Source organism: Pristiophorus japonicus, chromosome 5, assembly GCF_044704955.1.
Source record: "Pristiophorus japonicus isolate sPriJap1 chromosome 5, sPriJap1.hap1, whole genome shotgun sequence".
Classification (NCBI taxonomy): domain Eukaryota; kingdom Metazoa; phylum Chordata; class Chondrichthyes; family Pristiophoridae; genus Pristiophorus; species Pristiophorus japonicus.
In genome coordinates this window covers 278,173,347-278,189,891 of record NC_091981.1, presented here as the reverse complement: position 1 = coordinate 278,189,891, position 16,545 = coordinate 278,173,347, and the positions used below count along the sequence as shown (strand labels likewise).

Below are 16,545 nucleotides of genomic sequence, written 5' to 3'. Positions count from 1 at the left end.
CGCACAGCGTTGCCGGCACAAAAAAAACTCATTTAAATTGTACCCGCCCCCTCCTACTTACAAAATCGGTGCGAGTGGTAGGCTCCGCCCCCGGGCGCCGCGCCAAGCAGACATCGAGCTGCAAAGCGCTCGAGAATAACGCGTTTTTTTTCAGGCGCCGTTTTCGGCGCGAAATACAGGCGCCCAGCTCGGAGGGGCGCCTGTTTTGCCGCGTGTGGAAACTTGGGGCCTATGTGCCTTAGTTTTAGTTTTTCCTATGAGTGGAAATATCCTCTCTGCATCCACCTTGTCGAGCCCCCTCATTATCTTATATGTTTTGATAAGATCACCTCTCATTCTGCTGAATTCCAATGTGTATAGGCCCAACCTACTCAACCTATCTTCATAAGTCAACCCCCTCATCTCCAGAATCAAATAAGTGAACCTTCTCTGAACCACCTTCAATGCAAGTATATCCTTCCTTAAAGACGGAGACCAAAACTGTACGCAGTACTCTAGGTGTGGCCTCACCAATACCCTGTACAGTTGTTGCAGGACTTCTCTGCTTTTATACTCTATCCCCTTTGCAATAAAGGCCAACATTCCATTTGCCTTCCTGATTACTTGCTGTACCTGCATACTAACTTTTTGCGTTTCATGCACAAGGACCCCCAGGTCCCTCTGTACTGCAGCACTTTGCAATTTTTCTCCATTTAAATTATAATTTGCTTTTCTATTTTTTCTGCCAAAGTGGATAACCTCACATTTTTCCACACTATACTCCATCTGCCAAGTTTTTGCCCACTCACTTAGTTTGTCTATATCACTTTGCAGATTTTTTGTGCTCTCCTCACAATTTGCTTTCCCACACATCTTTGTATCAACAGCAAACCTGGCTACATTACACTCGGTCCCTTCATCCAAGTCATTAATATAGACTGTAAATAATTGAGGCCCCAGCACCGATCCCTGCAGCACCCCACTAGTTACGGTTTGCCAACCGGAAAATGACCCATTTATCCCAATTCTCTGTTTTCTGCTAGTTTGCCAATCCTCTATCCATGCTAATATATTACCCCCAACCCCATGAACTTTTCTGTTGTGCAGTAACCTTTTATGTGGCACCTTATCGAATGCCTTCTGGAAATCCAAATACACCACATCCACTGGTTCCCTCTTATCCACCCTGCTCGTTATATCCTCAAAGAACTCCAGCAAATTTGTCAAACATGATTTTCCTTTCATTAAACCATGCTAACTCTGCTTGATTTAATTATGCTTTTCCAAATGTCCTGTTACTGCTTCGTTAATAATGAATTCCAGCATTTTCCCAGTGACAAATGTTAGACTAATTGGTCTATAGTTTCCTGCTTTTTGTCTGCTTCCCTTTTCTTTAAATAAAAATATATCCCACTGAGAAGGAAAGACTATAAGAGAAGGGATAACCATCCGTGGCTAACTAAGGAAATAAGGGATGATACAAATTTAAAAACAAGGGCACACAATGTGGCCAAGACCAGTGGGAGGCCAGAGGATTGAGAAACTTTTAAAAGCCAGCAAAGAACGACTAAAAAAATGATAAAGAGAGGGAAGATAGATTATGAAAGTAAACTAGCATGAAATATAAAAACAGATAATAAGAGTTTCTACAGGTATATAAAAAGGAAAAGAGTGGCTAAAGTAAATGTTGGCCCCCTAGAGGATGAGACTGGGGAATTAATAATGGAGAACAGGAAAATGGTAGAGACGTTGAACAAATACTTTGTATCGGTCTTCACGGTAGAAGACACTAAAAACATCCCAATAGTGGATAATCAAGGGGTTATAGTGAGGAGCTTAATACAATCACTATCACTAAAGAAGTAGTTCTCGGTAAAATAATGGAACTAAAAGCAGACAAATCCCCTGGACCTAATGGGTCTTAAAAGTGGCTGCAGAGATAGTTTGGATGCTTTGGTTGTAATCTACCAAAATTCCCTGGATTCTGGGGCGGTCCCAGTGGATTGGAAAACCGCAAATGTAACAGGTACAAGACACAAGTCAGGAATGTGATGGAATACTCTGTACTTGTCTGGATGAGTGCAGCTTTAACAACACTAAGAAGCTCGACACCATCCAGGACAAAGCAACCAGCTTGATTGGCACCCCATCCACCACCTTCAACATTCATTCCCGCCATCACCGGCATACCGTGGCTGCAGTGTGTACCATTTACAAGATTCACTACAGAAATTCGCTAAAGCTTCTTCAACAGCACCTCCCAAACATGCGAACTCTACCACCTAGAAGGACAAGGGTTGCAGGCACATGGGAACACCACCACCTCCAAGTTCCCCTCCAAGTCACACACCATCATGACTTGGAAGTATATCACTGTTCCTTCATCATCACTAGGTCAAAATCCTGGAACTCCCTCCCTAACAGCACTGTGGGAGTACCTTCACCACGCGGGCTGCAGCGATTCAAGAAGGCAGATCACCACCACCTTCTCAAGAGCAATTAGGGATGGACAATAAATGCTGGCTTTGCCAGCAACACCCACATCCCATGAACAAATAAAAAAAAGATCTCGCTCCCCCCTATCGCTAACCTCCTCCAGCTCTACAACACGTCCCTTTTAACTCTGGCACCTTGTGCTGCTCTACTCCCTTTGCCCAATCATTGGTGACCATGCATTCAGCTGTCTAGGTGCTACACTCTAGAATTCCCACCTTATACCTCTTCACTTCCCTTATCTCCTTTAAGACCCTGTTTAAAACCCACCTCTTTGAGCACGCTTAGATCAATCCTAATATCTCTTTCTATGGCACAGTGGCCATTTGTTTTCATTACACCTCTGTAAAGCATCTTGGGACATTTTTCTAAATTAAGGGTACTATATCAATGAAAATTCTTGTTGTTGACTGTAACAATGAAGCTCCTTGAATTCTGGACCAGATCTCTGACTCTTACACACATGCTCCAACAACATCCCTGAAGGCTGGCCATGACATTAGGCAAGAGGCCATTTGTTTCTAGTCATAAGATGCTTTATTATAAAAGCAGACAATAATTACAAGACACTGAGAATAATAAGAAACACTTGGTACAATCGGTATAACATCTGTTCACATACTGATAGAAAAATAAAGAAAATGCACACGTTATCCCACTTTTGTGGGCCCTTTCATTGACGAAAAAGCACAAACTCTCTCTGACCCAGGCAGAGACTCTCCCCTTGCCAGTCACTGCTGGCGAATTGGCCATTGCTTACAATCTGTGCAAAACAATTGCCTTTTAAATATCTCTCATCAGCTTATGCAGCCACAACTCAGCATGGACCTGCCTGTGGAACCGAATCCACTTCAGGCAAGTTCCTGCTCAAAACACATACGAAAAACTACTGATGTCCCAAGGAAGTGGCATACAAATTGGCCAGAAATAGCAGCGAACCCGGGGACTGGGAGAAATTTAGAACTCAGCAGAGGAGGACAAAGGGTTTGATTAGGGCAGGGAAAATGGAGTACGAGAAGAAGCTTGCAGGGAACATTAAGACGGATTGCAAAAGTTTCTATAGATATGTAAAGAGAAAAAGGTTAGTAAAGACAAACGTAGATCCCCTGCAGTCAGAATCAGGGAAAGTCATAACGGGGAACAAAGAAATGGCGGACCAATTGAACAAGTACTTTGGTTCGGTATTCACTGAGGAGGACACAAACAACCTTCCGGATATAAAAGGGGTCGGAGGGTCTAGTAAGGAGGAGGAACTGAGGGAAATCCTTATTAGTCGGGAAATTGTGTTGGGGAAATTGATGGGATTGAAGGCCGATAAATCCCCAGGGCCTGATGGACTGCATCCCAGAGTACTTAAGGAGGTGGCCTTGGAAATAGTGGATGCATTGACAGTCATTTTCCAACATTCCATTGACTCTGGATCAGTTCCTATCGAGTGGAGGGTAGCCAATGTAACCCCACTTTTTAAAAAAGGAGGGAGAGAGAAAACAGGGAATTATAGACCAGTCAGCCTGACATTGGTAGTGGGTAAAATGATGGAATCAATTATTAAGGATGTCATAGCAGTGCATTTGGAAAGAGGTAATATGATAGGTCCAAGTCAGCATGGATTTGTGAAAGCGAAATCATATATGCTTGACAAATCTTCTGGAATTTTTTGAGGATGTTTCCAGTAGAGTGGACAAGGGAGAACCAGTTGATGTGGTATATTTGGACTTTCAGAAGGCTTTCGACAAGGTCCCACACAAGAGATTAATGTGCAAAGTTAAAGCACATGGGATTGGGGGTAGTGTGCTGACATGGATTGAGAACTGGTTGTCAGACAGGAAGCAAAGAGTAGGAGTAAATGGGGACTTTTCAGAATGGCAGGCAGTGACTAGTGGGGTACCGCAAGGTTCTGTGCTGGGGCCCCAGCTGTTTACACTGTACATTAATGATTTAGACGAGGGGATTAAATGTAGTATCTCCAAATTTGCAGATGACACTAAGTTGGGTGGCAGTGTGAGCTGCGAGGAGGATGCTATGAGGCTGCAGAGCGACTTGGATAGGTTAGGTGAGTGGGCAAATGCATGGCAGATGAAGTATAATGTGGATAAATGTGAGGTTATCTAAATGGTGACAGATTAGGAAAAGGGGATGTGCAAAGAGACCTGGGTGTCATGGTACATCAGTCATTGAAGGTTGGCATGCAGGTTCAGCAGGCGGTTAAGAAAGCAAATGGCATGTTGGCCTTCATAGCGAGGGGATTTGAGTACAGGGGCAGGGAGGTGTTGCTACAATTGTACAGGGCCTTGGTGAGGCCACACCTGGAGTATTGTGTACAGTTTTGGTCTCCTAACCTGAGGAAGGACATTCTTGCTATTGAGGGAGTGCAGCGAAGGTTCACCAGACTGATTCCCGGGATGGCGGGACTGACCTATCAAGAAAGACTGGATCAACTGGGCTTGTATTCACTGGAGTTCAGAAGAATGAGAGGGGACCTCATAGAAACGTTTAAAATTCTGACGGGGTTAGACAGGTTAGATGCAGGAAGAATGTTCCCAATGTTGGGGAAGTCCAGAACCAGGGGACACAGTCTAAGGATAAGGGGGAAGCCATTTAGGACCGAGATGAGGAGGAATTTCTTCACCCAGAGAGTGGTGAACCTGTGGAATTCTCTACCACAGAAAGTTGTTGAGGCCAATTCACTAAATATATTCAAAAAGGAGTTAGATGAAGTCCTTACTACTAGGGGAATCAAGGGGTATGGTGAGAAAGCAGGAATGGGGTACTGAAGTTGCATGTTCAGCCATGAACTCATTGAATGGCGGTGCAGGCTAGAAGGGCCGAATGGCCTACTCCTGCACCTATTTTCTATGTTTCTATGTTTCTATCTTTTTTTGTGAAAAAATGGCCAAAGAGTCCTGAATCGTGGCAATCACACAGTTACATTCTTCAGTCAATGAGTTCTAATTCGTATTCATACCTTTACCCACAACAGGACTGGTGTTGTAACAGTCAGCTTGTCACTCTGTATATGGACGCCACCCTGTGTCCTAGAAATAAAAAAAGATGCTTAATAGAGCATCACTGCGGAATTCAAATTTTAATGCACTTAAGTTAAGATGATGAGAAAGCAATGGGTGAGGAAACGCTATTCAGCTCATCAAACCTATTCTTTACACAGATCACGTTCAATCTATCCTATTGTGGACACTATCACAATTTCATCTCGCAAGAGAACGTTCTGCATAAATACTTCCTTCCCAAAGGTAACAAAGCAAATCTCCAGGATATTCATTGCTCCTCACATCTCAAACCTAGCCTGCTACACTCCAGACAACATCCCCTTCCCATCTTCCTCTACCCACCAAGTCATTAAACTTGCACCCTAAGAATTCATTGATCATCTATACATACCCTGATCACCACCATTTCTAATACCAAACGGTTAACGTCTCCATAACAAAAACATAAACAGCTGGAGACACTCAGCAAGTCAGGCAGCCTCTGTTGAGACACAAATAGGTGGACATTTCATGTCCAGATCCTTTCTCAAAACAACATATCCATGGATCTTCACCCAAGCTTTTAACCTATCTTTTCGCTTTTCAGATATTGATGCACTCACTGTGCATTTCCAGCATTTTCTGTTTTACTTCAGCTCTTGTTTGCAGCTCCTTTCTGAAAGTTATTATACAAGAATAGAATTACATCTTTTCCAATTATCTTTGTCTCAGAAATAATCATTCCTACAAGATAAACACTGATGTATTTAGCTAATGTGTAGTTGACAGGCCTCTAATAATAGAACAGTTCCAGGAATTGAAACTGTTAAAATGTTGATGGATATTTCAAGGGCAGTGACCTCAAAACATCTCTGGACATTTCATCTCCATTATGGACTGGCGGTTTTGTTTCTGCTCATGTAAAATCACAGCTGTATCTGGGACAAACCATTTTGACTCCATTGTAATCAGCTCTCAGAAGACACCTCAAGTCACTGGAGATATATAACCAAAGATGTCTCCGCAAGATCCTACAAATCCCCTGGGAGGACAGACGCACCAACATTAGCGTCCTCGACCAGGTCAACATCCCCAGCATCGAAGCACTGACCACACTTGATCAGCTCCGCTGGGCAGGCCACATAGTTCGCATGCCAGACACGAGACTCCCAAAGCAAGCGCTCTACTTGGAACTCCTTCACGTCAAATGAGGCAAAGGTGGGCAGCGGAAACATTACAAGGACACCGTCAAAGCCTCCCTGATAAAGTGCGACATCACCACTGACACCGAGGAGTCCCTGGCTAAAGACCGTCCTAAGTGGAGGAAGTGTCCGGGAGAGCGCTGAGCACTTCAAGTCTCAACACCGAGAGCATGCAGAAACCAAGCGCAGGCAGTGGATTGAGCGTGCGGCAAACCAGTCCCACCCACCCCTTCCCTCAATGACTATCTGTCCCACCTGTGACAGAGTCTTGTGGCTCTCGTATCGGACTTCAAGCACCTAAGAACTCACTTAAGGAGTGGAAGCAAGTCTTCCTCGATTTCAAGGGACTGCCTATGATGATGATGATGATGATAATGAATCAGCTCTGAATTGGAACGACAGTTTTAACGTTGCAGAGTCTCTGGGCAGTAACACACTTCCAAAAAGTAAAAAATAAAATCAGTAGTGAACAGTGATTTCTGGAACAAAACCCAATCTTCCAAGGTGATTGCCTCTTCAGTCTAAATGCTTTGCAGCTGGCCTCGCACCTGTATCTCCTGCACAGAGTCAATTCCACTGGATCTTCCGGAGTCTACCCCAATTATACATTCACGGCAAGCTCCCGATGTGGACTAGAATTTCCAGTGATCATTTTTTTTAAATTCATTCCTGCGATTGGGGGTCGCTGGCAAGACCAGCATTTATTGCCCATCCCTAATTGTCCTTGTGAAGTTAGTGGTGAGTCGCCATCTTGAACCGCTGCAGTCCGTGTGGTGAAGGTACTCCCACAGTGCTGGTCAGGAGGGTGTTCCAGGATTTTGACCCAGCAACGATGAAGGAACGGCAATATACTTCCAAGTCAGGATGGTGTGTGACTTGGAGGGGAACATAGAGGTGGTGGTGGTCCCACGTGCCTGCTGCCCTTGTCCTTCTAGGTAGTAGAGGGCACGGGTTTGGGAAATGCTGCCAAAGAAGTCTTGGTGAGTTGCTGCAGTGCATCTTGCAGATGGTACACACTGCAGCCACGGTACGTCGGTGATGGAGGGAGTGAATGTTTAAGGTGGTGGATGGGGTGCCAATCAAGCGGGCTGCTTTTGTCTTGGATGGTGTCGAACTTCATGAATGTTGTTGAAGCTGCACTCATCCAGGCAAGTGGAGAGTATTCCATCACACTCCTGACTTATGCCTTGCAGATGGTGGAAAGGCTTTAAAGGAGTCAGGAGGTGAGACACTGGCCACAGAATACCCAGCCTCTGACCCACTCTTCTTGCCACAGTATTTATGTGGCTGGTCCAGTTAAGTTTCTAGTCAATGGTAACCCCCAGGATGTTGATGATGGAGGATTTGTTGATGATATTCAACGGTATTACCAAGGGTAGGTGGTTAGACTCTCACTTGTTGGAGATAGCTATTACCTGGCACTTGTGTGGCGCAAATGTTACTAGCCTCTTATCAGCCCGAGCCTGAATGTCATCCAGGTCTTGCTGTATGCGGGCACGGACTGTTTCATTATCTGAAGAGTTTCGAATAACACTGAACACTGTGCAATCATCAGCGAACATCCCCACTTCTGACATTATGATGGAGGGAAGGTCATTGATGAAGCAGCTGAAGATGGTTGGGCCTAGGACACTGCCCTGAGGAACTCCTGCAGTGATATCCTGGGACTGTGATGATTGACCTCCGACCACCGCAACCGTCTTCCTTTCTGCTTGGTAAGACGCCAGCCAGTGGAGAATTTTCCCCCTGATTCCCATTGACTTCAGTTTTACTAGGGCTCCTTGGTGCCACACTCGGTCAAATACTGCCTTGATGTCGAGGGCAGTCACTCTCACCTCGCCTCTGGAATTCAGCTCTTTTATCCATGTTTGGATGAAGGCTGTAATGAAGTCTGGAGCCGCGTGGTCCTGGTGGAATCCAAACTGGACATCGCTGAGCAAGTAATTGGTGAGTAAGTGCCGCTTGATAGCACTGTTGAACAATGTAAAGGACTTAGCAAGCACTTAAATTGGAGAGAGAGAAAAACTGGGGAGCAAAAATCAGTGGAAGTCTAGGAGAAGAGATATTGGCCCCAAGTTTCCACATGATTTGCTCCTGATTTTTAGGAGCAACTGGTAGAGAACGGAGTATCTTAGAAATCGGAATTCTCGTCATTTAGTTTGCTCCAGTTCTAGTCAGTTAGAACAGTTTCACTTTGGAACAGAATTTTTTTTTCCAAAAGGGGGCGTGACCGGCCACTTACGCCTGTTTTCAAAGTTTCGTCAGTGAAAACTTACTCAAAACTAACTTAGAATGGAGTAAGTGAAGATTTTTGTACGCTCGAAAAAACCTTGTCTACATTTTAGAAAATCAGGCGTAGGTTACAAATCAGGCGTAGGGAATGGTGAGGGGCGGGGGGGTGGTGTTTAAAGGGAAGTTTACAAACATTAAACACTTCAGTTTTACAAATAAAGAGCCATCATCAATAATGGGGGAGGGATGTGGAAGAAGGGGAGGGATGGGGGAGAAGGGGAAGAAGGGGATAAAGGGGAGAAGGGGGAGGGAAAGGAGATGGGGGGAAAGGAGATGGGGGGGAAAGGAGATGGGGGGGAAAGGAGATGGGGGGGAAAGGAGATGGGGGGGAAAGGAGATGGGGGGGAAAGGAGATGGGGGGGAAAGGAGATGGGGGGAAAGGAGATGGGGGGGAAAGGAGATGGGGGGGAAAGGAGATGGGGGGAAAGGAGATGGGGGGGAAAGGAGATGGGGGGAAAGGAGATGGGGGGAAAGGAGATGGGGGGAAAGGAGATGGGGGGAAAGGAGATGGGGGGGAAAGGAGATGGGGGGGAAAGGAGATGGGGGGGAAAGGAGATGGGGGGGAAAGGAGATGGGGGGGAAAGGAGATGGGGGGGAAAGGAGATGGGGGGAAAGGAGATGGGGGGGAAAGGAGATGGGGGGGAAAGGAGATGGGGGGAAAGGAGATGGGGGGAAAGGAGATGGGGGGAAAGGAGATGGGGGGAAAGGAGATGGGGGGGAAAGGAGATGGGGGGGAAAGGAGATGGGGGGGAAAGGAGATGGGGGGGAAAAGGAGATGGGGCGGGAAAAGGAGATTGGGGCGGGGGAAGGAGATTGGGGGGGGGGAAGGAGATTGGGGGGGAGGAGATTGGGGGGGGGAAGGAGATTGGGGCGGGTGGGGGGGAAGGAGATTGGGAGGGGTGGGGGGGAAGGAGAAGGGGGAGAGAGGCTGAACGGGCCGGGCCCGAGACTTCGGGCAGGGCCCGTCCCCAGCACCAGATTTACAGGTAGGTGGCGTTGGGTCGGGTCGGGGGGGGGTGGTGGGAGGGAGGTCGGTTCGGTTCGGGTCGGGGGGAGGGAGAGGGAGGTCAGGTCGGGGGGGAGGGAGGTCAGGTCGGGGGGAGGGAGGTCAGGTCGGGTACGGTCCGGGGGCGGGGGGCGGGGTACGGGCGGGGGCGGGTCGGGTCCGGGGGGGGTGGGGGGAGCGGGGGTCGGGTCCGGTCCGGGGGTGGGGGGGGGGGGGGGAGGAGCGGGGGTCGGGTCCGGTCCGGAGGGGGGAAGCGGGAGTCGAGTCGGGTCGGGAGGAAGCAGGAGCTGGCCGTGGGAGGAGCCTTATTTATGCAGCCCCAGTGAGGCCATTCGGCCAGGGCTAGGGGCTGCGTGCTTCGGGCCCCTCCCACACAGTTTCGGGCGCCTGGAGCTACTGCACTTGCGCGCCCACTGTAGCGCGCATGTGCAGAGGTCCCGGCACTGTTTTCAGCGCAGGGACCTGGCTCCGCCCCCTACAGCTCCTGATGCGCTGCGCCGAGGGCCAGAGGACCTGCAGGGAGGTGGAGAATCTGGAGGGTTTTTTTAGGCGTACTTTGTGGCACGAAAAACGGGCGTCCAAGTCGGGACTGCGCCGTTCTAGGCGTGGCTCGAAACTTGGGCCCATTGACTGGGAAATGTTAGTTGAGGCCAAGAAACTGTGAAACATTCACTGTGGACACATGAAGCATCGACCTGAACATCCCACACGTCCTTCGTCCCTTTGATAGCAAAATGGAGATTCTTCTACATGAGGAGGGTTCCCTGTTTGGCACTCCAGGGGACCGTCCCAGAGAACACCTGGCAGGCGTGTATATTGCTTTTGGACTTAGTAACTGATACAAAAGAAGATGGAAGACTTTAAGAAAGCTGTTGAGCCATTACTATCCAATAGCACTACATGCCAGCTGGATGGTCCAAGTATGCCTTCTCCGAAATCACAGAGTGATACCGCACAGAAGGAGACCATCTGACCCATCATTCCAGTGCTGGCTCTTTGGTAGAATTACCCAATTAATCCTACTCCCCATGCTCTTTTCCCATAGCCCTGCAAATGTTTTCCCTTCAAGTTTTTATCCAATTCCCTTTTGAATGTTGCTATTGAATCTGCTTCCACCGCCCTTTCAGGCAGTGCGTTCCAGCTCACAACAACTCGCTGTGTAAAAAAATGTTTCCTCATGTCACCTGTGGTTCTTTTGCCAATTACCTTAAATCTGTGTCCTCTGGTTACCGACCCTTCTGCCAGTGGAAACAGCTTCTCCTTATTTACTCTATAAAAACCATTCATGGTTTTGAACACCTTTCTGAAATTTCCTTTTAACCTTCTCTGCTCTATGGAGAACAACCCCGGTTTCTCCAGCCTCTCCACATAACTGAATTCCCTCATCTCTGGTACCATTCCAGTAATTCTCTTCTGCACCCTCTCCAAGGCCTTGACATCCTTCATGGTGCCCAGAAATGAACCCAATACTCCAGCTGAGGCCTAACCAGTGTTACCTATCCACCCCACTACACGTTTACTGCTGGCCTATACAAAGCTCAGACACAACCTTACAGCTCTTTCATTGCTTACCATGTAAGCCCAAACATCTGAAAAAAGGAAATTGCAGAGCAGCGCTCTACTGAATGTGAATGTATGCCAGAGGACTGGAAAATGGCCAGTGTAGTACCCATTTTTAATTATAGATAATCTGGGTAATTACAGGTCATTTACCATACCATCTGTGGTGGGAACATTTTAAGAGTCTTTAATTAAGGATGAAATTATGTCTCCAGATAATAAGAAAATAGTTAGAAGTCGCCAGCACAGATTTGAACTATTTGCTTGCATGGAGGGTAAACGTCAACACAGAGTAGTTCGGCTGTATGGCCTGCTTCCATGTTGAAAATTCTATTTATTTCTATGCAATTCTATATGAAAACCAAAAATACATCCTTAATGTTTTGAGTTGCAACCATGAATCACTAATGTTAGTCTGTCTTTTCTCTTCAGATTCTGACAGACCAGCTGTATATTTCCATTTTTATTACATGGTCTATTTAGCTGGTTCCTACAATGAAACTAATTGATAACTTGGTGAAACTTGTCTCTATATTAGAGCTAACAATCACACTAAGTGTACATTAAAATACAATAACTTGATCAATTAACACTGACAGAGCATTCCCAAATATTTGCTCACATTCAGTAATTCAGTTTAAGTCATGCTAATACGCAGACTTGCAATTAGCTGTTTTTTGGGAGCTTGTTAAGGACCAATTAAAGTTACTCATCCTTGTCTTCTAGTCCACATCACATTAAGGATCAAAATAAGCCAGCCAAAGGTCCAGCATAGAGCAGAGCAGAAGATATCACAAGCTGCAATTCTTAACTGTTTTCGGTCACACAGCAGCACTGCTGTATCAGGAAGTCTCATGTTGAAGGAGAATGTGCAGCAGTGAAGAAAGGCCAAAGAAATCAGAGGCTATAGAAGGACCCCCACAACTACTACCTTAGATACCCAAGGTACCTGATTGCACTAAAAAAGCTGAACTGCACTCTTTTTTGGAAGCAGTCGAGGAGCAACATTAGCTATGCGCTGCCTGTAGCAATAAAAGTGATGCCAGCAGTAGCACTCAAATCTTCCTTTGCAAGAGGGTCATTCCAGGCAACTGCAGACTTGGCAAGATAAGCCTTCACTACTCGTTTCTTAGCTCTCATCCACCCTGTTTCAACCTACTGCTGATTACATTAGGTTCAGCAGCAAGGTACAGCAGAAACAGGCGAGGTTTTATGAAAGATGTGGCATTCCCAGGGACCAGGCTGCCATTGGTTTCCCCCATGTAGCCAATTAAGCATCTGTGTAACATCCATACTTAGCAACAGGAATGGATACACTCTATGAACACCAAAATGGTCTTTAACTACCACCAAAAAGTGAATAAGTATCTTGCCAAAAGAAGCTTAGAGAAAATGTTTCAGAGCTAACTGAATGCAAGGCAATTGTCAGCCATATGTGTGAATAATTATTGAGTCTTAAATCTTTCTCAGCTGCAACTTTCTACAATTTCTTTTTAGTATGCTGTATTAATTTTCAGTCATTTTCATTGTGCCAGAATTTACTGTAGCCTGAGAAAGAACAACGCCCGTCGTTAGTTAGACTCGCCCTTGCCTGTTTAATCTCCACAAGAAACTGGGCATCAATGAGGTGCTGTGGGCCATCAGCAGCAGCAGAACTGTAGTTCACCACAATCTGTAACCTCATGGCCTGGCATATCCCTCACTCTACCATTACCATAAAGCCAGGGGACCAACCCTGGTTCAATGAGGAGTACAGAAAAGCATGCCAGGAGCAGCACCAGGTGTACCTAAAAATGAAATACCAACCCCGGGAAGCTGCAACACAAGACTACATGCATGCTAAACAAAGGAAGCAGCATGCTATAAACAGAGCTAAGCGATCCACAATCAACGGATCAGATCAAAGCTCTGCAGTCCTGCCACGTCCAGTGGTGAATGGTGGTGGACAATTAAACAACTAACGGGATAAGGAGGCTCCATGAATATTCCCATCCTCAATAATGGCGGAGCCTAGCACGCAAGTGCAAAAGACAAGGCTGAAGTATTTGCAACCATCTTCAGCCAGAGATGCCGAGTGAATGATCCATATCAGCCTACTCCTGACGTCCCCACCATCACAGAAGCCAGTCTTCAGCTAATCCAATTCACTCCAAGTGATATCAAGAAATGGCTGAGCACACTGGATACAGCAAAGGCTAATGGGACCCAATAATATCCCGACTATAGTGATGAAGACTTGTGCTCCAGAACTAGATGCAACTTTAGCCAAGCTATTTCAGTACAGCTACAACACTGGCATCTATCTGACAATGTGGAAAACTGCCCAGGTATGTCCTGTCCACAAAGAGCAGGACAAATCCAATCTGGTCAATTACCGCCCCATCAGTCTACTCTCAATCAGCAAAGTGATGGAAAGTATCGTCGACAGTGCTATCAAGCGGCACTTACTCACCAATAACATGCTCACCAATGCTCAGTTTGGGTTCCGCCAGGACCACTCGGCTCCAGACCTCATTACAACCTTGGATCAAACATGGACAAAAGAGCTGAATTCCAGAGGTGAGATAAGAGTGACTACCCTCGAGAAGCCCTAGTAAAATTGTTGGCAATGGAAATCAATGGGAAATTTTCCACTGGCTGGAGTCAGACCTAGCACAAGGAAGATGGTTGTGGTTGTTGGAAGTCAATAATCCCAGCCCCACAACATTGCTGTAGGAGTTCCTCAGGGCAGTGTCCTAGGCCCAACCATCTTCAGCTGCTTCATCAATGGCCTTTCCTCCATCGTAAGGGCAGAGGTGGGGATGTTCGCTGATGATTGTACCGTGTTCAGTTCCATTCGCAACTCCTCAGAAAATGAAGCAGTCCGCACCCGTATGCAGCAAGACCTGGGCGACATTCAGGCTTGGGCTGATAAGTAGCAAGTAACATTCGCACCACACAAGTGCCAGGAAATGACTATCTCCAACAAGCGAGACTCTAACCGCCTCCCTTTGATATTCAATGGCATTACCATTGCCGAATCTTCCACCATCAACATCCTGGGGGTCACCATTGACCAGAAACTTAACTGGACCAGCCACATACATACTGTGGCAATGAGAGTGGGTCAGAGACTGGGTATTCTGCAGCAAGGAGCAGTGAGGTGTTACTGCAGTTGTACAGGGCCTTGGTGAGGCCACACCTGGAGTATTATATTCAGTTTTGGTCTCCTAACTTGAGGAAGGACATTCTTGCTATTGAGGGAGTGCAGCGAAGGTTCACCAGACTGATTCCCAGGATGGCGGGACCGACATATCAAGAAAGACTGGATCAACTGGGCTTGTATTCACTGGAGTTCAGAAGAATGAGAGGGGATCTCATAGAAACGTTTAAAATTCTGACGGGTTTAGACAGGTTAGATGCAGGAAGAATGTTCCCAATGGTGGGGAAGTCCAGAACCAGGGGTCACAGTCTAAGGATAAGGGGTAAGCCATTTAGGACCGAGATGAGGAGAAACTTCTTCACCCAGAGAGTGGTGAACCTGTGGAATTCTCTACCACAGAAAGTTGTTGAGGCTAATTCACTAAATATATTCAAAAAGGAGTTAGATGTAGTCCTTACTACTAGGGGGATCAAGGGGTATGGCGAGAAAGCAGGAATGGGGTATTGAAGTTGCATGTTCAGCCATGAACCCATTGAATGGCGGTGCAGGCTCGAAGGGCCAAATGGCCTACTCCTGCACCTATTTTCTATGGTTATGTGGCTGTTTAGCTGCGTTCTTCCAGGCACTTTTGGACTGGCCACTCAATTGTGAATGTCTTTCAATGAGCCCTAACTCATTCTTCCAAGCTTCCAGAAACTGCAAGGCAAACTTATGGACATTCTTGCTATTGAGGGAGTGCAGCGAAGGTTCACCAGACTGATTCCTGGGATGGCAGGACTGATATATGAAGAAAGACTGGATCGACTAGGCTTATACTCACTGGAGTTTAGAAGAATGAGAGGGGATCTCACAGAAACATATAAAATTCTGACGGGATTGGACAGGTTAGATGCAAGAAGAATGTTCCCGATGTTGGGGAAGTCCAGAACCAGGGATCACAGTCTAAGGATAAGGGGTAAGCCATTTAGGACTGAGATGAGGAGAAACGTCTTCGCTCAGAGAGTTGTGAACCCGTGGAATTCTCTACCACATAAAGTTGTTGAGGCCAGTTCGTTAGATATATTCAAAAGGGAGATAGATGTGGCTCTTGCAGCTAAAGGGATCAAGGGGTATGGAGAGAAGGCAGGGGTGGGGTACTGAAGTTGCATGATCAGCAATGATCATATTGAATGGTGGTGCAGGCTCGCATGGCCGAATGGCCTACTCCTGCACCTATTTTATATGTTTCTATGCCAAAAAGGGATAACATTGTTAATTATCATTTCACACACTCTGTGCCAAGATTATTGGATTAAGTTTATGTTTTTTTTAATTGTCTAATTTACCACTTAAACAAACACTGAATAACTGTCAGTACTGAAACATTACAACAGGTTTAACAAATCTACCAGGATTATCTTGTTCTTCCAGTGCGGCTCTGCTCCACATTCTCCCTCCCTTCTTCCCCCTCCTGTACTGTAATAAGCACAAGTAAATGTTTATCATTCTCCTTACCCAAATTCTGGCAAATCGTCGTCAAACTTCACATTTGTCTCATGGATTACATTCAGATTATCGTCAATGACCAAGGCTTTCATCTGAGAGAGAAGAAAATTTATTTGCGGACGGAAACCTCAGTAATGATATGTGTCCTAATATACAGAATTGTAGCTGGCTAATAGCATCCCATTGAGTTGTTCACATGATGCCCCAAACAACTAGAACAAAGCTTAAGGAGTTTATGAAAGATATCAAAACCCCCAGATTGGAGGATATATAACAGACATATATCGGTTGTTTTCTCCAAAATGCATGTATATTATGAAAGTGCTTTAATACAATCTTTATCTTGCGTGTTTAAAAATCAGTATACACAAACTAATCTTTGAAACAGGGGAATCTTTC

General features: G+C 46.1%; 1 protein-coding gene across 3 annotated transcripts in view; it reads right to left on the bottom strand.

Annotated features, from left to right (window-relative positions):
* Positions 1-16,545, bottom strand: part of xylb (xylulokinase homolog (H. influenzae)) — a 295,599-nt gene that overhangs the window by 266,153 nt on the left and 12,901 nt on the right. For all 3 annotated transcript variants that reach the window (XR_011593279.1, XM_070880117.1, XM_070880118.1), the window contains exons 2-3: positions 16,156-16,238; positions 5,438-5,507 (exon numbers count right to left, since the gene is read on the bottom strand). Coding sequence is in view for 2 of the 3 variants with exons in the window: in XM_070880117.1 (XP_070736218.1) it covers positions 5,438-5,507; positions 16,156-16,238 (153 nt within the window). In the remaining variant the exon portion in view is untranslated. The remainder of the gene's footprint in view (positions 1-5,437; positions 5,508-16,155; positions 16,239-16,545) is intronic.